Here is a 22,631-nt window from a genome sequence, read left to right on the forward strand (position 1 = left end):
GATTTAAATGCAGGGGTGAGTGAGAGCTAGAAGTTTTCCATTCAGGTTTCTTCTGGCTTGGGAGACTGGGTGGCTGGTGTGGGCAGTTGCTGAGCCAGAAAACTCAGTTTAGTTCAGTTCAGTTGCTCAGTCATGTCCAACTCTTTGCGACCCTATGGACTGGAGCATGCTAGGCTTCCCTGTCCATCACCAACTCCTGGAGTTTACTCAAACTCATGTCCATTGAGTCGGTGATGCCATCCAACCATCTCATCCTCTGTCGTCCCCTTCTCCTCCTGCCTTCAATCTTTCCCAGCATCAGGTTCTTTTCAAATGAGTCAGCTCTTAGCATTAGGCGGCCAAAGTATTGGAGTTTCAGCTTTCAGCATCAGTCCTTCCAATGAACATTCAGGGCTGATCTCCTTTAGGATGGACTGGTTGGATTTCCTTGCAGTCCAAGGGACTCTCAAGAGTCTTCTCCAATATCACAGTTCAGAAGCATCAATTCTTCAGTGCTCAGATATCTTTATAGTCCAATGGTCACATATGTACATGACTACTGGAAAAATCATAGCCTTGACTGTACCTTTGTTGGCAAAGTAATGTCTCTGCTTTTTAATATGCTGTCTAGGTTGGTCATAACTTTTCTTCCAAGGAGCAAGCGTCTTTTAGTTTCATGGCTGCAGTCACCATCTGCAGTGACTTTGGAGCCCCCAAAATAAAGTCTGCCACTGTTTCCCCATGTATTTGCCACGAAGTGATGGGACCAGATGCCACGATCTTCGTTTTCTGAATGTTGAATTTTAAGCCAACTTTTCACTCTCCTCTTCCACTTTCTTCAAGAAGCTCTTTAGTTCTTCACTTTCTGCCACAGGAGTGGTGTCATCTGCATATCTGAGGTTATTGATATTTCTCCCAGCAATTCTGATTCCAGCTTGTGCTTCATCCAGCCCAGCATTTCTCATGATGTACTCTGCATGTAAGTTAAAGAGCTCAAGGACATGGAATAAGATGGCAGTGGGGGTGGGCAGTGAGAGAGGAAAGGAGGGATAATGAATTTAGTCTGGACATGTTGAGTTTGCTCTGCCTATCGAACTTAAAAAGAAAATACACCCAGCAAGCAGGTAGATCTAGGCATAGAGCTCAAGACAGAGATCAGATTTGGGAGTCAGCATAAAGAATTAGAAGGAAAGATAGTCAAGGGTGAGCCATGGTTGACACTTATACTTGGAAATGAGCACAGGAAGAGATGCTGCCAAAACCAAGAAAGGATAAACTACTAATAGAGAATGAAGAACCTGAAATGGTGAAGTGCTAGAGAGGGATGTAAGACTGTGATAGACCTAATAACTGGGCTTTGCAAGCATTTTATTTGTGTTTATAGAATAGACACATACCATTTCAATGAGGCTTTGTAGTGGTGGTGATGGTTTACTCACTAAGTTGTATCTGACTCTTACAATTCCATGGACTGTAGCCCAGCAGGCTCCTCCTCCGTCCATGGGATTCTCCAGGCAAGAATCCTGGAGTGGGTTGCCATTTCCTTCTCCAGGCGATCTTCCCAACCCAGGGATGGAACCCGCATCTCTTGCACTGCAGGCGGGCCCCTGCACAGCAAACAGATTCTTTACAGGACCCACCAAGGAAGCCCTGGTACATGACTAAATATACGACATTCTCATTACTTCCTGTGACCCATGGACCAGTGGCTTGATATCTTAGGAGCCTGTTAGAAATGCTAAATCTTGGCCCACTCCAGTTTTGCTGTATCAGAATCATCATTTTTAATAAGCTCTTTAGATGATTTGCAAAGATTCACAATCAGTACTTCTGAACTGAACAAGAAATAAACTGTTGTTCTTATTTCTAATAGGTCTCCAACTTTAGTCCAAGTGATAACACCTGGTCAAATTATCTTTCCAAAATAATGATTTATTATGTCAATTCTGCTTTTAAAAAAGCTGTACATTTAAGCAACTTGGGTAGTTTTGCCTGGATTGCAAATCCTTTCAAAATTTGGCCTCAAATTTCTATCAAATTTACATGTATCCTTCTTCTTAAACCTCCTATTTTAAACAGTCTGTTCTGACCTAAGTTGTTCATTTCTACTTCTCCATTTTTGTTCATTCTCTGTTTCCTACTTGGTTAACACATTCTTCCTAACTACATAAATCCTATTCATTCTTTCTGTTCTAGCTAAAAATGCACCTTTTTAAAACTCTCACAGACCATTCCAACCTATATGATGCTTGTTTTGACATATTTATATTTATTCTCTTTTCTTCATAATGATAGTTAATTTCAAGAAATTTAGATTGCATTTTCACCTCTGCCACTCACTTGTATAATGCTGGGAAAGTTCAATTAACATCTCTGCGTTTAAAAATTCATCTTTTTCATACACGTGGCCAATAGGCACATGAGAAGATGCTCAATATCACTAATCTATCAGAGTCACAGTGAAATGTTGCTTCACACTTGTCACAATGGCTATTATTAAAAAGACCACAAACAACAAATGTTTTATAGAGTCTTATTCTTCAATTTTAACATTTACTGTTAAAGTTATAAAAGGTGATAAGAATAAGAGCTGAGAAATCTAATCATGTAGAATTTAAACCCGGACTGAAACCTTTTGAAAGTAATAAGAATAGTACTCTTACTCCCTACTCTTATCTGCCTAGCTGAGTAACGGTTCTGTGCTTGCTGACATTTTGAGTTATTTCTCTCCCTGCTTTAAACATAGGGTAGTTTCTCCCAAGACCCTGCTTATTTCCCTGGAGAGTTTCACACAAAGGCTTCGGAATAACAACCTTTGTTTCATAAGCAAATGTCTTATAGAGGAAAGAGAAGAATGAAGAGGGAGGCAACCTTCACAGAATATCAACAGGCTACAGATTAAATGTACCTTGTTTCCTCTGCTAAATTCCCAGCAAAGATTTCCATCTGAACAGTTATAAATTCTTTCCTCCCACATTCCACCTCTGCATTTTAAACCATTTACTCTGGGATTTTTCAATATAGCACTCTAAGACTGAGGAAGTTTGGATTTGCATCAATTGTACTTTAAAAACTGTTCTCAGTTTTATGTAAGGTATACAATCCAAGAAAAGAATACACTAAAGATCTGCATATTCTCAGAATTGCCTATATCTTGCTTATAGTTTTGTTGTTCTTTATATGCTGTTTTCAAGGTACATTAATTATTGGGAAATGTCTATAGCAAGTCAACAATTAGCCCCAGACAATCAAATATTAGCTTATCAACACAGTAACCTTTTAATGGTGTTTTGGCTTTCATAGAAAGACAATGCAGCATGTAGTATATATATCAAGTTACTTCCTTTTTAATACAAAAGTACATTAGGAGGAGAGAATGAAGAGAATTATAGTCTAGGACAGCATAAGGTAAAAGTGATACACACAAACAAAAAGCACCTTTTACCTAATGATAGTTCTTAGAGCTCATGAACACACTTGGTGGCAGGGCCAGAGCCAGCAACGGGTGGGAAACAAACTCAAAATCTGGTGAGTTGTTCCTTAGAACTTCAGGCCTGCTCTGTGCTGCTGGAACTCCTGGATTCATCCTATTTCTTTTCAGAAATTAATTTTTGTCATCTTTAAAGGTGTATCTGCATCAGGATAATTTTTAGATACCTGAAGTTTATATGACTGTCTCAATGTATGTTAGGACTTGCTCACTTAGGCTGGCAGCAGAGGGGCAGAAGGAAGTATAAAGGAAGGGATGTACGCATATTTATATTTTGATGATAACCATCCATGTGTGTGCATCTCTTTATTGTACAATAAGAATGCACTGTTAAGTATTCAAAGGAAACTTATTTCTTTAATAGTTTACATCAAATAATGATGAATCCTCTTAGAAGTATTATCCTTGGTGTATGCTGTTGCTTTATGTCTTACTTTTAATTGAACATTAAGGAATGTAGTATTTTAATCATAAGTCTGCCAATATCTTTATCTAGAGGACTGTTGCCATTTTTGTCTTTTCTGAAATTTTTGTCACCAAGAAGGCAGGATTGCATATTTTTTTCCTTCCAGATTGAGTTGGTGCAGTGTATTATAGCTTTGGGACCTTGAAACAGTAAACATTCCTGATGTGTGAAACAGCATGATACATAACTGTATGATCATACTTCCATAAAAATGGATGCTTAGCTGTGCAATGCACAAATTAACCTAGGATGACACATCAAATGGTAAACTGCCTGTGATTATGAATGACTTCGCTTTTTGCATTTTTTGGTTTCCTATTATACACGTTAACTTTTAAGAAATAAGTGTTATCTTAAAAATCTTGAAAAAAAAAAAGACAAGTTACTGGTCAGGTCCAAATTTAACCCACTCCTTGTCTTTTCAGTGGGTTCTTTCTTTCCCTTCCCAGGGCTAGGGAGTCTGAGTCAAGTTAATACTGGTGACCTGTAGTACTGACTTTACCAGCATGGGTTATAAGTTGGTTGTTTACTTACCTATGGATTTCTCTAGCACTAAACTTTCAGGTAATTATAAATAGTGAATTAAAAAAAAATGTTTGAAGATATGTCTAACAGCCTCTACTCTAGTATTCTCAGAGAAAGAAAAAACCAAGAGGTTAGAAGAGAACTTTAAAAGGTGAGATTAACATTAAAAACTATTACCTTTCAGGTTACTGGCAAGATGGTGTGTCTTAGGTCTGGACTACACTGTGTCCGGTTTATAGGTGTCTGAACATACCTTGTGGAATGGTAGGGCAGAGCCTCTTCAAAAGCACATTTGAGCCTTGGGAACGCACTCATTGTTAAAGAAGAAGGAGTCAGGCATAATGAGCTTTTCTTAGTGACAAGGTGATGATAAGACAGAAAGAGGCAGTTATGGGTGACAGATACATCAGGGTATCCGTCACTCAGATCTGTTTCCTACCTTTGCCTCTAGGAGGCTGATATTTGAGGGTTACTAAGGGCAGGCACACCTCTTGTGAACTGGAAACAGTGCCTGGTGAAAGGTGGCATGTTGCATGGAAGGGGCTACTCAGGAAGAGCAGACTTGTTCTTGATCACAAGTGAGATGCAGTTGGAGATTTAGAGAAATACGTGGGGAATTTAGCAGACAGCTGAGTTAATTGAGTAAAGGGGGGTAATGTGCTCTTGGAGATGGTCAATTATAGTCAATGTTCCTCCCTTTGTACTTATAGGCGGGTGAAGCCTGGAGAAACTCAAGTTATATAAGAATACAAAAATCAATACAAAAGTCCTAGAAAATAATTGTACTTAAACTTCAAAGCATCAGTTAGTGCTAATTTCGACATTTCTCTCTTACTCATCTCACCTGTATCTTCCTTATCTTTCTTGAAACTAGTAAAAGTGTGAATAGGAATAGCACCCATGGCAGAGCAACGTATTTCTCTGGTTGTACAAGGCTTTCCAGAAAAATGTCTACCACTAAAGGAAATAGACACCTCCACAAATCTTTGGCTTTTGAAGAATGAAATAAGTGGAAATTATGGTATTAAATCCCTTTCTCTTTAGCAACAATCTCACCTAGTTAGTATCCCCCAAATTTGTATTTGTACCACAACAACTTCAAAATAAAATCCAATACTTACTTGTCTCCCACAATTCCCAAGTTGATTGTGGGGTAACCATGTTCCTGAATTGTTGCTAAGAGGGTTGAACGATTGCTGTCTCGAATCTTTCCAGGTAAGAGGTCATCTTCAGGATTTAGCAACTACAAAGCCAAAAAAACCACCACAAATTATTTTCTTAGGATAATACTGCCTATTGTTAATGGAAAAAAAAAAAAGATCTAATAAACAGAGTTTAGCATATCTAGCACCTACAACATTATCTGGCATGAGAAAGATATATGCTCAAAGGATCTTTGGTAAATAGTGAAAGCCAGGAGAATGAGAAAACATTTCTCCAGAATTAAAAAACATGCAGAAATTCAAGTGACTAAACAGTAGGCCAAATATCACATCAGCTTTGGTTATAATTTGACAAAATAGTGCTCTGGAGATAGTGGCCTTCCCACTGGCTGTTTACTGGGTCAAACTGAAAAAAAAAAAAAAACAGACACAACAAACTTTCTATTTTCTCTTTCACTAATATTTTCTAATCTTTCACTGAGAATACTTAAGGTAGAGACTCTGACATGATATTCTCAAGTCTGAAGAGACTGATATTTTCTCTTCTCTTTCAAGCTTTTGTATATCTTTTTTGAAGCAGGATCAGTAATACTGAAAAAGTTAAACTTATCTGAAGGAGACGAAGCCAGATATTTTGTCTCTATTAGCAAGCTTACACAAGTAATACTTAACTTCACACACACACTCACAATTCCATGACTTTGAACTGAATCACCCTTTAGAGACTTAATATCTACAATTATATGTCAAAAAAGAAAATTATAAGAAGTTTCTTTTATGTTAGGATGTCCTAATGAGGCAGTGTGGCACAGTAGCAAGAGTCTACCTTATTCAGATGAGGTTCAAATTCAAGTTGCCCAAATATGTTATGCCATAATATTCCCATTTATAATACACAGTAATAATAATAACTATCTTGAAAGGCAGCTATTAGGACTGAGATAATGAACACTCAGTTAATATAGACAAATAGAAAATAAATGCAATTCTCTGTCCTTTCTTTATTATATATAATATTGAAAAAGCCCCTAGTTCCAATTGTCCTAAATATTGTTACTTCTACATGCTAGTATAGATGGAATCAGTTGACAATGTGAACATAGATTTACATTAGATTATAAAATACTGAAGAGGAGGAGGTCCTTAACACACGCACACACACTCAACATGCAACTTTATACAATTTTAAGATGTACTTTGATTTCAGAAAATTAGAAAATGAAAAAAAAGTACATCTTTGAAGTGAGAAAACCTGGAATATTGTCTTAGGAGACTGAAGACAAGCCTGCATACTTCAGACACTTAGGCTGTTAATATGGTTAATACCAAGGACTTTCTATATCAGTACTGCCAAGCAGTAACCTCAAACCTTCAGTCTTTCCTTCTGACTCATTAGTGATACCATGTGGCTGGACTTTTGGCTTTATGTTGGAAAAGTAGTAGCTTTTCAACCAACTGTCCCCTTAAAATATCTGGAGAAAAACTTTGATCATCTTATTCACTGTCACCTGGGAGACTTCCCTTCAAATCCTGTACTAATCTAACTTAATCATATGCATGTGACATTGCAACCCACTCGTATCCTTTGTCACTGGCAGAGCTGGGAAAGAGCTATTGCAGAGCTACTGAAGTACTAATATAGGTTGATTTTCTGATCTTAATTAACACATAGTTATTGAACTTATTATAATTTTACAAAGGCCAAGACTTACAGCTTTTTAACTGCATTAATCAGACAAGTTCCAATGGAGAGAAAAGATATTTTTCACAAAGTGTACTGACCACCAACTAAGGAATAAGATTTCCCTGTTAATAGGGCATTTTCTTTGCCATTCATGTTCCTCTTTGTTATTTTGCTGCACAAAGTTCCAGAAATAATAGAACAATTAGAGATCACTGGCTGTTTGTCTGTAAAACTGACATAATGAAATATTAGCTAGTTAAATGAGGGTGTGGGATTTCTTTTTTCAAAGAAAATACACAGAATTGAATGAAAGAATATAAGGTTGCATACACTAGAATAAATTCACAATATTCCTCATTAAAATGAAATCTAATTTTCTAACATCTTCTGGTCATCTCTAGAATGATGCCTAAAACTTACTATAGTTAAAATACAAAAGAAAAACTACAACAGAAAGTAAAAAAGATAACCCATTATCTTCATATCTTATTACTTTCTTATCTACCAAATGCCAAATTTCAACTTCCTGTTTCTGTTACTGTCAATGGTGCCATTGTATTTCCAGCTTTCAAACATTTAACCTTTGATTTTTTTTCCCTTTGTGGTCTACAATCTTCCCAAAGGTTTCAATCCTTAATCCTTACTCCATTCCTCAATGACCCTACGTTTCCATTCACTCTCTTATCAACTCCCCATTCGTCTGAATTTCAGGTATTCAATATATCTGAATTTCTTCAAAAGCCTTATAATTGGCTATCTTGCCAACAAACTTTCTTTCTGAGAGATAACATAGATACATCAACTTGCAAAACAGGCAAACTATACCAAACCATGATATTTAACACAAACTATCTTAAGTCAAATTGTTACAACACAAGCTTATTCAGACCTATATATTCCTATAATATCATGGACAAATAGAGACAATGATAACTCCATATGGACTCTTACTCCAAAGAAAAAATGAAGCTGTTTCAGCAACTCACCTACTTTACAAAATGTGATCAGTCTCTGCCTAGACCACATTTAGAAACTACCTTAAAACCACCCATGACCAATCCCAGTCCTCAAAATCCTTTAAGTATCCTTTTGAGGGTGTGGTGCAGGAGATGCCGAGAGGAGATACCCCACGTCCAAGGTAGGCAGAAGTGCCGCGCTTTGCTGGAGCAGCCGTGAAGAGATACCCCACGTCCAGGGTAAGAGAAAACCCAAGCAAGACCACAGGCGCTGAGAGAGGGCATCAGAGGGCAGACAGACTGAAACCACAATCACAGAAAACTAGCCAATCTGATCACATGGACCACAGCCTTGTCTAACTCAATGAAACTAAGCTACCCAAGACAGACGGGTCATGGTGGAAAGGTCTGACAGAATGTGGTCCACTGGAGAAGGGAATGGCAAACCACTTCAGTACTCTTGCCTTGAGAACCCCATGAACAGTATGAAAAGGCAAAAAGATAGGACACTGAAAGATGAACTCCCCAGGTCAGTGGGTGCCCAATATGCTATCTGAGATCAGTGGAGAAATAACTCCAGAAAGAATGAAGGGATGGAGCCAAAACAAAAACAACAGCCAGTTGTGGATGGGACTGGTGGTAGAAGCAAGGTCCGATGCTGTAAAGAGCAGTACTGCACAGGAACCTGGAATGTTATGTCCACGAATCAAGGCAAATTGGAAGTGGTCAAATAGGAGATGGCAAGAGTGAATGTCAACATTCTAGGAATCAGCGAACTAAAATGGACTGGAACGGGTGAATTTAACTCAGATGTCCATTATATCTACTACTGTGGGCAGGAATCCCTTAGAAGAAATGGAGTAGCCATCATGGTCAACAAAAGAGTCCAAAATGCAGTACTTGGATGCAATCTCAAAAACGACAGAACAATCTCTGTTTGTTTCCAAGGCAAACCATTCAATATCACAGTAATCCAAGTCTATGCCCCAACCAGCAACACTCAAGCAGCTGAACGGTTCTATGAAGATCTACAAGACCTTTTAGAACTAACACCCCCAAAATATGTCCTTTTCATTACAGGGGACTGGAATGCAAAAGTAGGAAGTCAAGAAACACCTGGAGTAACAGGCAAATTTGGCCTTGGAGTACAGAATGAAGCAGGGCAAAGGCTAATAGAGTTTTGCCAAGAGCCACTGGTCATAGTAAACACCCTCTTCCAACAACACAAGAGAAGACTCTACACATGGACATCACCAGATGGCCAACACTGAAATAAGATAGATTATATTCTTGGCAGCTGAAGATGGAGAAGCTCTATACAGTCAGCAAAAATAAGACCAGGAGCTGACTGTGGCTCAGATCATGAACTCCTTATTGCCAAATTCAGACTTAAATTGAAGAAAGTAGGGAAAACCATTAGACCATTCAGGTGTGACCTAAATCAAATCCCTTATGATTATACAGTGGAAGTGAGAAATAGATTTAAGGGACTAGATCTGATAGACAGAGTGCCGATGAACTATGGATGGAGGTTCGTGATACTGTATAGGAGACAGGGATCAAGACCATCCCCAAGAAAACAGAAATGCAAAAAAGCAAAATGGCTGTCTGAAGAGGCATTACAAATAGCTGTGAACAGAGGAGAAGTGAAAAGCAAAGGAGAATAGGAAAGATATACCCATATGAATGCAGAGTTCCAAAGAATAGCAAGGAGATAAGAAAGCCTTCCTCAGTGATCAATGCAAAGAAATAGAGGAAAACAATAGAATGGGAACGACTAGAGATCTCTTCAAGAAAATTAGAGATACCAAGGGAACATTTCATGCAAAGATGGGCTCAATAAAGGACAGAAATGGTATGGACCTAACAGAAACAGAAGATATTAAAAAGAGGTGGCAAGAATACACAGAAGAACTGTATAGAAAAGATCTTCATGACCCAGCACGATGGTGTGATCACTCGCCTAGAGCCAAACATCCCGGAATGTGAAGTCAAGTGGGCCTTAGGAAGCATCACTATGAACAAAGCTAGTGGAGGTGATGGAATTCCAGCTGAGCTATTTCAAATCCTAAAAGATGATGCTGTGAAAGTGCTGCACTCAATATGCCAGCAAATATGGAAAACTCAGCACTCTATCAAGGTGATGCTCTCCCTTGTTCAGAAATTTAATATACCCAGCTTTGTATGAGCAGCAGGTTTCCCAGGTGGTCTCTGTACTAGGATCATGATAGTCATGAAGTCCCCACCACACTTAGGCAAGACCCCATGCCACCAGTATTCTCATTTTGGTTAAATTGCACCTCACTGAGGTCTTCTGAGTCTCTGTGTTTGGGGAAGATGGTATCTATGACGGTAAGTCCAGCATTTACATTAAGCTCTGATTCTTTTTTCTCTCGTTGACTGGATTCCAAATTCAACTTTTCAAGTTTCCAGGAAAAGTATAACAAATATTTAAATTGGTCAGAAGTTAAACTAAGGAGAGGAAGGCGAAAGCCCACAAATTTCTTCTCCTCTTGTACTCAGGCAGGCAGTCAAGTCAGTTCAGTTGCTCAGTTGTGTCTGACTCTGCAACCCCATGGACTGCAGCACTCCAGGCTTCCCTGTTCATCACCAACTCCTGGAGCTTACTCTCTTATACTGCTGTTGCTTTTTATCTCCTTCAAGCTTTGGGGACAGCTTTATTCTTGGGATCTTGAAAGGATCATTCACAAAGCAAGAAAGCTCAGGAAAAACAGGAAGATGGTTAAACTTTGAGCTATGGAAAAGTTCTCACAGATGCTGGTTTCTAGAAAATAAAGGTGGTTGGAAGATTTCATTGTAAGATTTGGGTGGGGATGTTTAAAACTAGTGACACTGCATTAGAGCTGGGAGCCTGTCCAGCCTGGAAGACTCATTTTATAGATGGTATGGCAGGAATACCAGAGAGGAGCAGCAGCACGTTCAAGATAACTTAGTGATGAAGTTACAAGTAGAGGGCTTCCCAGGTGGCGCTAGTGGAAAAGAACCCACCTGCCCATGCCGGAGACATGAGACATGGTTCAATCCCTGGGCCTGGAAGACCCCACGAGAAAGAAATGGTAACCCACTACAGTATTCTTGCTTGGAGAACCCCATGGACAGAGGAGCCTGGAGGGCTACAGTTCCATGAGGTCACAAAGTCAGACACGACTGAAGTGACGTAGCACGCACTGATCCTTTTTTGTTGAGCTCTCAAAGTTAGCTGAAATTTATTTTGTTTAGAAGGGGAGCAGAATATGCCACCTCCAAATGAACCTCTTTGGTACGTGGATTATTTTGAGCTGAAGGCAATCAAACCCTAGCAGACTCAACAAAAACTTTTATGATTTCCTTGACTGCCTAAGAACTTAGATAGGGGACCTGGCCCAGAAACAGAGCCATTAGCAGGAGAAAATTTTTCACCCGAAAGACCTACCTGTATGGCAGGGCGAATGACTGATTACAAAACATCTGCTCTTCTCATCTTCCTGCGAACTGCCCTTCTCCCGCTTTGAAGTCCCAGGGTCTTTTCCTTTCTCAGCTCAGATTGGCATACAAACCTCAATTGCATGACTGCTTTTGAGTCTCATATTTTTATGGGATTCCTATATGTACAAGATTAATATTTCTCCGGTAATCTGTCAATTTAATTATTAGACCAGCCAAAGAACCTAGAACCATATATGGAAAGTTTTTGTGCTCCAATTCAGTTCAGTTGCTCAGTTGTGTCCTACTCTTTGTGAACCCACGGACTGCAGCATGCCAGGCTTCCCTGTCCATCACCAACTCCCGGAGTACCCAAACTCATGTCCATTGAGTTGGTGATGCTATCCAACCATCTCATCTTCTGTTGCCCCCTTCTCCTGCCCCCAATCTTTCCCAACATCAGAGTGTTTTCCAATGAGTCAGCTTTTTGTATCAGGTGGCCAAAGCACTATTCAGGGTTGATTTCCTTTAGGATTGACTAGTTTGAGCTCTTTGAGTCTCCAAGGGACTCTCCAGAGTCTTCTCCAGCACCATAATTTGAAAACATTAATTTTTCAACACTCAGCCTACTTTATAGCTCAGCTCTCACATCCGTACACAACTACTGGAAAAACCATAACTTTGACTAGATGGACCTTTGTCAGCAAAGTGATGAATCTCCTTTCTAATATGCTGTCTAGGTTTGTCATAACTTTTCTTCCAAGGAGCATCTTTTAATTTCATTGCTATAATCACTCTCTGCAGTGATTTTGGAGCCCAAGAAAATAAAGACTATCACTGTTTCCATTGTTTCCCCATCTATTTGCCATGAGGTGATGAGACAGGATACCATGATCTTCATTTTTTTGAATGCTGAGTTTTAAGCCAGCTTTTTCACTCTCCTCTTTCACTCTCATCCAGAGGCTCTTTAGTTCCTCTTCACTTTCTTCCATTAGAGTGGTATCTGAGGTTGTTGATATTTCTCCTGGCAATCTTGACTCCAGTTTGGGATTCATCCAGCATGGCATTTCATATGATGTACTCTGTATTTAAGTTAAATAAACAGGAAGACAATATACAGCCTGGACATACTCCTTTCCCAATTTTGAACCAGTCCTTTGTTCTATGTCTGGTTCTAACTGTTCCTTCTTGACCTGCATACAGGTTTATCGGGAGGCAGGTAAGGTGGTCTGGTATTCCAATCTTTTTAAGAATTTTCCAGTTTGTTGTGATCCACGCAGTCAAAGGCTTTAGTGTAGTCAATCAAGCAGAAGTAGATGTTTTTCTGGATGATCAGAGTACCTGCTCTTTGTTGCAAACTTCTATATAACTTGACTCACCCCCCCTCCTTGGAGCAGTTCTCTCAAGGTTACTTGAGACACTGTCTCCTGGGCTTGAGTCCTAAAAATTCTCACCCAATAAAAGGTAACTCAATTGTGACTATTTTTTAAGTGGACAGTTTGAAAGTACTTTTAGAACAGAGGATGAATATTATTCTGAATATTCAATGATTATCATTTTTATTGTTATGCATTGCTTCAAAATTAAATTTAAGTAAAAACCCAAAACATTTGAAATCTCTTTTGTTAAACCCTCAGGAGGAAGTTCTCTGTCTTATTTGTCTATAAGAGAAATCACTTATTTTAAGAGACCTCCTTCTTTGTTTCTGTTTCAGAGATTTAACCCTATGGTCTTGATGGAATTGTCAAGGGGCCCAAGACTGTTATAATGATTTACTTTCTCTCTTTTTAATGTACTGAAATGGAGTTGTCTGCCTCTAAGACTTTTCTCATCTTAACACAGGGAAGATATTAGACTTCTATATGTCAGTAACTATTTCCACATCCATTGCAAACAGCTCCCATACATATCATTTCTTTCTTCTTTCCTCTTTTGGAAAAATTAATTATCAAAAGTCAATGACTTAATGACTGAACAACAACAAAATACATTTAAAAATAGTTAACATGGTAAATTAAAAATGAAAAAAATGTCACTTGGTAATAAACATTTTAGGGAAGAATGATGCCTTTAAAAAACAGCAGAAACTAATACCACTTTGTAAAGCAACTTATACCCCAACAAAAATTTAAGTAAATAACTAAACAACAACATATTAAAAAAAGGAGGAGTAAGTCAGGAAGGAAGTATCCCACTCTTTATAGTAGGAAGGGAAAAGTGATGAGTGAGATTAGGCAATGGTGGAAGATGAAATTGTTGTTCACTCACTAAGTCATGTCCGACTCTTTCTAACCCCATGGACTGCAGCATGCCAGGCTTCCCTGTCCTTCATTATTTCCTGGAGTCTACTCAAACTCATCCATTGAGTTGATGACACCATCCAGCCATCTCATCCTCTGTTGTCCTCTTCTCCTCCTGCTCCCAATCTTTCCCAGTATCAGAGTCTTTTCCAATGAGTCGGCTCTTCACATCAGGTGGCCAGAGTATTGGAGCTTCAGCTTCAGCATCAGTTCTTCCAAAGAATATTCAGGGTTGATTTCCTTGAGGATTGACTAGTTTGATCTCCTTGCTGTCCAAGGAATATGAGGTGGAAATATCCAAAGGAAGTTGTAAATGAAGGCTTGCATTTACAAAAGAGGTTAAAATTAGGGCTTTAGATATGAGAAGTTGCCTGCACATATTTGGCATGAGAGGAAAAGTCTAAGGGAGAATCTGGAGAGAGTGGAGGACACAGCAGAGAACAGCATCTTAAGGGAATATACCAAGTAGGGAATAGAGAAAGGCATCATGAGGATAAAAAGGAGTAGTTCTCAGGGCATCAAGAGAGAACTGTCATAGAGCATTAGGAATGAAGTAGTTTCCAGGTGGTGGGTGAGGAATGTGTCTGATGTCAAATGATATATACATGGTAAGGAGGCTGAATATCAGAGCAGGTTTTGGAGGTTAGGAGGTGATGAGTGTACTCAGGAAAGCAGTTTTTGTACTAATGGGATTCTAAAGGAGATCAGCCCTGGGTATTCTTTGGAAGGACTGATGCTAAAGCTGAAACTCCAGTACTTTGGCCACCTCATGCGAAGAGATGACTCATTGGAAAAGACTCTGATGCTGGGAGGGATTGGGGGTAGCGGGGGGAAGGGGACGACAGAGGATGAGATGGCTGGATGGCATCACTGACTCAATGGACGTGAGTCTGAGTGAACTCCGGGAGATGGTGATGGACAGGGAGGCCTGGCGTGCTGCGATTCCTAGGGTCGCAAAGAGCTGGACGTGACTGAGCGACTGAACTGAACTGAACTGAATGAGATTTGGGAGTCTGAGTAGAGAGTGGAGAGCAAGGAAGGAAAGGCAGTATTGCTGACCTCTCTGTCAACAAATCTAGTAGTGGATAGGAGGTGACTATGCAGTAGCTCAGTGAGGAAAAGCGGTGTTTAAACATAGGTTCTCTTGTGATAGTGGTAATCTTTGTCTATTTGGATGCAGGAGGACGAGCCACTAGAGAGAAAATAGAGAACCCAGAAGACACAGGAAATAATTTAGCGATCAAAGTTCTGAGGAAGGTGAGAAAAAGCAGGCTTAAAAGTAGAAGTATTGTTCTCAGGAAGGAGAAGTACCTCTTCTTTTTAGATTGAAAGAAAGGAATATAGCTAAAGGAATGGGGAAATTTTTGAGTTAATGAGACGGGAAGAAGAGGGAGCCCTCATAGTGCTCAGTTTCACAGATATATTTATTTTTAAGCTTCACCTTTCCCCACAAAGGTAGTGAGATTATCTGCCAAGAGTTGAAAGCAGGGCTGCTGCTGAGGTTTGAAGAGGGGGTAGAATGTATGAATGAACTATCATATTGGATCTGAAAGAATGTGCTAGAAAACCAACAAGACAGTTACATCAGAATTACTGAACAACTTTAAGTTCCAGGTTGCCACTAAATGCCAGTAATTTGTAGTTGTTCAGGTAATCATAGTTCTATGAATTTTATTCAGTACTGTTTTTCTGCTTGAGAACAAAAATGGAGAAAGTGGAGAAAGGAGTCATTCATTTTGGGTTTCACCATAGTAAGCAAAGGAATAAATTGAAGGAGTGAAGCTATCTGAAGTGTTAGAGAGGGCAACTTCCAAGTGGTGAGTCATGGTCTTTAATCTGGACAAGAAATAAAGTGTGGCTAGAAGAAAAATAGTGGAGAAGGAAATGGCAACCCACTCCAGTATTCTTGCCTGGAGAATCCCATGGACAGAGGAGCTTGGTGGGCTACAGTCCATGGGGTCGCAGAGTCAGTAAATCTAACCTGATAGGTTTCAGAGACTTCCATTAAAAAGTTGGGGAAATGAAATTTAAGGAATTGGGAAGCATTGTGGAATAGTGGGAAAAGGTCATTACAGCAAAAGACTTAGGTGTGAAACCAGGCTCAATCACTTAGACGAAATATATGATGTTGGGTAAGTTGCTTTGTTTTTGTGCTTCAATTTTGTCTTACATAAAATGAAGGATAGTTATATTAACCTCATAGTGTTGCTTTAATCATAAAGCATATAGCAGTACTGGTCACAGTAGACACTCAACTTCTTATTCTTTCTCTTACTAGTAGAGACAAAGATTTTAAAGATTCTACTTTTATAGCAACAGCTGCTTGCGGCAGCCCCCAAAGAACAGTATAGGGAGATTTTAGACAGACCTTATGTGTCTAAACTATAAACTTGTTTGTACAAACACCTGTTATTAGAGTGGCCAAGGGATTTATAAAAGATGGAATAAAATAAATAGTGGACATAATTCACCTAGTTCTGTGTGTATGTGCATGAGAGAGAAAAAGAGAGCGAGGGCTGCAGAGAGGGAGGGAGAGACAGGGAAGGAGGTGGGGGAGGGAATGAATAAAAATGAATGAATGAGTTATGGAATATGGCTGAAGGTGACTGAAATTATATGAAAACTCACCATCTCTGGAAGGAATACTTATTGCTAGTACTTCGGTAACTAGGTAACAATTACACAATCTTGATTTCTTGAAGCTAATGGCAGCTGGCAGACTGCTATCCAGTTTAAAGATCTGTAAGTTACCATCTACAGTTTCAAGGGAAACAATATATTTTATGGAATGGAGAGATGATGTCATCAAGAGTCAAAATTAGAAAATAAAACTTGGAAATATAAAGGTTGGGAAAAGAGGAAGAAGGGACAGCTGCCTAAGTGTAAAAGTTACACCTCCTATCTTCTATTTATACTGATTTCCTAGGTGACCTTATGCAGTCTCATGATTTTAAATACTATATTTATATATATGTACTATTTTAAAATACTATATATATATATATGCTGATAACTTTCAAATATGTACCTTTAATTCTAACCTTTCTCCTAAGCTCCAGACTAATATGTTTAATTGCCTACTCTTAATTCTCATAAGTATCTCAAACTTAACATTTCCAAAGAAGAAGCCTTGATTTCTGCTGCCTAATCTTTCTTATCAGGGTAAATGATAACTCTCCTTAGGTCAGTTATCAAAGCTCAGGTCAAAACCTTAGAGTTCATCTTGACTTTTAACTTTCTCTTATCTTCTACTTTGACTTCTCTGGCAAATCTTTTTTGCTGATTTTACCTTCAAAATATATTCTGGATCTGATTACTTCTCACCATCTCTACTACCATTCCAGTCCAAATCTCTTGCTGGAGTACTCTTTCCACAGCCTTTCAACGGGCGTCTCGGTCTTTCACCTTTTCCCTCCCATATGCCAAATCATTCATATAGAAGACAGAGGAAGCATTTGCAAATTTAAGATATTTCATGTTCCACTTCCTCAACACTGTCTATTTAGAATAAAAGGATCTTGTTTCTGTTACCTCTCCAACTTCATCTCCTTTCACTTTGCTACCTTCCCACTATTCTTCAGCAATGCCTTCACTGCTGTTCCTCAAACATGATAAGCATGCACCACACTCCAGGGCCTTTGTGTTTGTCACCCCCTCTGCCTGGAACACAGCTCTAGTCACACGGCATGTACCTGCAATGTCTTCGCATTTCCACTCTGATTTCCCTCATCAGTGAGGCCTAATTAGCCTTTGTAAAACAGAGGACTCTATCTGTCTGCCAGTCAGGTCCAGACACGAAAATCAAAACTCCTTTGGCTTTTTCCAATGGAGAGAGCAGGAAAAGAGAGGAATTAATGCTTGGATTGGTTATAAGTGTGTTGCCAAGTTGGAGAAACAAAAGAAGAAAAGTATATCACTAAAGATCAGTAATTGCCAGAAGTCACCAATGTCCCCGGGGCTGCTGGAGGAGAGAGATGCTACTGAGTTGAGGAGATTCTACTGCTGCTGCCTTTTTCCACCTTTTAATATCATGTTAATGCATCTCAATGGCAAAACATACCTGGACCACAGAGAAAGAGAGCCTAAGAAATTGTGTTTTCAGGCTTCCAGTTTTATTGTATCAGGGAGAGAATAAAAGGGTTGATATGGAATAAGTTTCAATAGATTATATTGAATATAATTATATTATTCGATAGAATATAATGAATAATTGATTATATTGAATACAATTATTATATACCTGGCATATACCTCTTTTACTAGCAATCTTTATCATCTTACCCTGCTTTAAAAATTCATACAATTTACCACTGTTTGTTTATTGACTATCCCCCTCCTCCCATCAGAACATAAATTCTATAAGAGCAGGGGCTTTATCTGTCTTGCTTGCTGCTGTTGTCTCCAGTACTCAGAATATTATCTGGCATCAGTGTGATAGCATGCTGAGAGAGGAGGGGTTGTAAGAGTGACTGCCTCAGTGGAAAGGAATATTTTATCACTGACATTGTTTAGAATTGCCAGTGCATGCCGATAATAAAGAACAGAATGACTTGTAGTTAGTTTTACTACTGTTTTCTAATTTTCTACAGACAGTGTGTTCTTTTATGTGAAGTTAACAAAATCCTTTCTCCATTTCTAAGGACAAATTTGCACTTCGGTTAACTTTCTAGCTCAGTTTCTCTGGAAATTTGACAAAAAAAAAAAAAAAAGGTCAACTTGTTAGTAGACAGCATTTCTTATGGTAAAAATGGTCTCTGAATAGTAACTTGTGTATGGAATAGAAGGGATTACAAATGAATCCATAACGGAAAGCCAGGCTTTGGGCTTCCATGAATGAGGTAACATTTGAAACTGGGCATTTCCCTTGTAGGGACTCTGGAAACTGCCTAAGATTGTTATAAGAAATACTGATTCCTCTGCAGGGCCTGGTGCTTTTATGCTGATGGTTCTCATACTCTTCTAGTAGAACTCTTATTTCCTGCACCTAAATGTTACTTGAAGAACAAAGAGAACAGTTGTTGGATGGCTGTATGAAGTACTATGATGACTGGTCCCACTGAAGAAAGCCTGATGCTCCCCTCCTGAATGCTGAGTTTCCTTTTTAATATCTCAAGAAACTGGTTCAAGGTATAGATTACTCATATCTTCTAAGTCTGATGTTTACTTAAGAGAACCTCTGGTGGGTATTTCAGCATGTAACAGATGCTCAACAAACATTTACTGAGCAAATGCATGAGGTTGGAAATGTATGACCACAATTATTTAATTACTGGATGCTATTATTTAAATTTTAACATGCACAGTTTGTCAAAATTAACAAATGTCTACATCAGCTATTCTGTGTGAGTTATAGTTTGCAACTCTGGCTTCCCAATTTTAAAATGATTCTTTCATCCTGAATAAGCTCATGTAGTCACAAAATACAAAGCAGGTTCTGAGTGAGTCTATATAGACATCTTGTATGGCCTTCTTTGGGCTGCCTAAGGCTACTGTTCTGCTTATCAATATACCACACTGGATTCAAGAGGTGGCATATGTGAAGCCATACATATCAGAAAAAATCAGAACTAATACTTAAGTGGAGCTTGTGCTGTGAGTGAGTAAATTATAGACTTATCACATTAATATACAAATGTAATTACTTTTGGCCTCTTTGATATAAATGAACAATTTTTTTCTTATTGTTTTCTGGCTATCTGAGGATCTCAAGCCTTCAGGAGAGATACTATGCTTTATTTATCTCTTTTATCTCTAGTTTCCAGTATAGTGTCTGGCATAGAAGTACTCAATAAACATTTGTTGAATTATATGGTGACAGAGAATCATAAATTTAATAACAGCTAACTTTGGATGGAAGTAGGGAGGAATGTCAGAGCTTCCCTGGTAGCTCAGCTGGTAAAGAATCTGCCTGTAATGCAGGAGACCCCAGTTCGATTCCTGGGTTGGGAAGATCCCCTGGAGGAAGGCATGGCAACCCACACCAGTATTCTTGCCGGGAGAATCCCCAGGGACAGAGGAACCTGGTGGGCTAGTCCACGGCATTGCAAAGAGTCAGACACGACTGAGCAACCAAGCACAGCAGAGCACAGGGAGGAACGTCAAACTACATGGAGCTCGAGATCGTGGAATTTAAAAGCATTACTCCCTTGGGAAACCATGTAAGTACAGCAGGCCAGAAATTGAAGGGAAAGAGAGTCACGCAGGATCTGCCAAAGCTTCTTCAAAGATAATCAAGTCTACAGGGGCAGGGAACTAAAACTACAAAATCTTCTTTAGGTTCTACCATGTAGGTTCCATCTCTAGTCTCATCCTGTCACTATTCCCTACTACTAGTAAGTAGTTTTAGTAAAGAGTATAAAAGGTAGCTTAAAAAATACTGCCAATGTACTCTGGGGGTGTAACTGAGAATCCAGACCTACAAAGTCATTAGGAGGAAAACAAAAAATGTAGCTTAAATAAAGTTGCCTAATAAATAGCTGTCTATTAGTTTGCTCATTCTACCTAGCTTTCCTAAGGTCCATGAAGTCACTTAGATGCACAAAGCATATACATAAATCTCAAATAAGAACAGTTCATTAAGTCAATCAGTTGAACAGAAATTTCTTTCTGATGCTAAACATAGTGTTGGTTGGTCCTAAGGATAGAAAATCATCACTGTGTAGATCAACTAAAAAGAATGTTTCTTTTGGGTCAGTCAATAGTTTTAGGGAATGACTAGTAGAGCTGAACATGACTGAGCGACTTCACTTTCACTTTTCACTTTCAGGCATTGGAGAAGGAAACGGCAACCCACTCCAGTATTCTTGCCTAGAGAATCCCAGGGATGGAGGAGCCTGGTGGGCTGCCGCCTATGGGGTTGCACAGAGTCGGACACGACTGAAGTGACGCAGCAGCAGCAGCAGTACACCTATTTAGAGAAGGAAATGGAAACCCACTCCAGTGTTCTTGCCTGGAGAATCCCAGGGATGGGGGAGGCTGGTGGGCTGCCGTCTATGGGGTTGCACAGAGTCGGACACGACTGAAGTGACTTAGTAGCTTAGCAGTACACCTATACTGGGAAGTAAACAGATGTAGAATGCTGATTTATCTCTCCATTATCAAAACAAAATATTCTTTTCTTCTGTTCTTTCCAAAAGAGCTATAAGGGCAATAGACCCTTGAAAATGTTCATTTCCAAGTCTAAGAAATGAAAAATAATGGTAGAAATGGATTATTTTCAGAATGTTAGAGATTAAAAGAGAGATAGAAAAAAAATCCTGTTAATCTTTTTAAAAATAGTATAAGATCTTAAGGAATAACTTGAAAAAAATCTCAGTAGTTTCTGATTCTGCTTTTAGGCTTTGAATTTCCAGCAGATTCACTTTTCAATATTCCTAGTTTGGCCTTATAGCCTCCAATTGAAGTTCTGTATAACCTAAGCAAAGAGGGAACAGAAAGTTTTTCAAAAGTTCCCAGAATACTGACTACATTTCCCTTCCTAAATTAGGACTGAAATGACATTTTGACATATTCTGAATAGCATGCCACTAGAGATGCTATCTTTAGAGAGAAAAATGATTTTCAAATCCTTCCTGGTGACTAAAGATCACATGGAATGTTAAGCAAGAAAAAGGGATAGCCATGGTGTCCCAATTCATTGAATTACTTCTCCCACAGAGGTGGCCCATCATCTCAGCAGCCGAGCAGGCACGATTCACTATACCAGCAGACTAAGTACTAGGTTTGCACAGTTGAATATCTACAGCTAGCAGTCAATGTTCTGTTTATATGTACTGAATGTGTGGAAGGCCATTGGTTGTAATATTTCATTCTAGCAAATGGAAAGGAATGCTTCTTAATATATACTTTCTACTTCTTCCTTTTCATCTTCTGTACTTGAACTATCCCGAGGCCCATTTATTATTCCCTTGTTATAGAAACGTGGTAAGATCTATAATCCTTAATATTCTATTCACAATATAGAACACGGAATGTCAGAAATGCTCTTGTCTGAAAGTCCCACTACCCCTCTTCCCTTGCCACCCCGCCCCTCCCCCCGCCCTTTTTACCTCATTCCCTGTTGACATGACTGCAACCACTGGAAACTTATTAACTTCAACCTCTGTAACACCTACAGTTGCCAGAAGACCAATCTCTGAGGGGCCCATGTGGGTTCCTTTGGCCAAAACGCATTCCCCTCTTTTAATGTCATGGCCAATGGGTCTGAAAATCAAAGCAGAACCATAAGCAGTACGACTAAGAACAATATTTTCTCAACTCAGAGGGAAACTTTAGTCTCAGGGAAAGAGGACACTCAAGGGGGAGAACGGGAAATGAGGCATGGAACAGAGTACTAAAACGAAGAGATTTTTAAAACTCTATGCTTTTTTAATTAAAAAAAATTAAATCACACAATGGAAGACAGAAATAGATTTGTTATCTATTGCTGTTAAACAGGAATATGCTACTTTATGTTTGAAAATTTTTTTACAAATTGCTTTGTAACACATTATAGTCAAAAACACCAACTGCAAACTTTCTTTGGTGTAAGGCAGGCATTTCTATGAAAATATCTAATGCCATTCCAGAGCCTGTTAGCCTTGTGGTGAAGAGAATGATGCTAATGAGGTGACAGCCATGGAGATAATTTCCATTAGGCCACTTAG

At 39.0% G+C, this 22,631-nt stretch overlaps 1 protein-coding gene across 5 annotated transcripts in view; it reads right to left on the minus strand.

The window, feature by feature from the left end:
* Window positions 1–22,631, minus strand: part of GPHN (gephyrin) — a 547,122-nt gene that overhangs the window by 44,245 nt on the left and 480,246 nt on the right. For all 5 annotated transcript variants that reach the window (XM_040226253.1, XM_040226252.1, XM_040226254.1 and 2 more), the window contains 2 exons: window positions 22,035–22,188; window positions 5,582–5,703 (listed from right to left, as the gene is read on the minus strand). In XM_040226253.1, the coding sequence (XP_040082187.1) occupies window positions 5,582–5,703; window positions 22,035–22,188 (276 nt within the window). The remainder of the gene's footprint in view (window positions 1–5,581; window positions 5,704–22,034; window positions 22,189–22,631) is intronic.

Source organism: Oryx dammah, unplaced genomic scaffold (assembly GCF_014754425.2).
Source record: "Oryx dammah isolate SB20612 unplaced genomic scaffold, SCBI_Odam_1.1 HiC_scaffold_26, whole genome shotgun sequence".
Classification (NCBI taxonomy): domain Eukaryota; kingdom Metazoa; phylum Chordata; class Mammalia; order Artiodactyla; family Bovidae; genus Oryx; species Oryx dammah.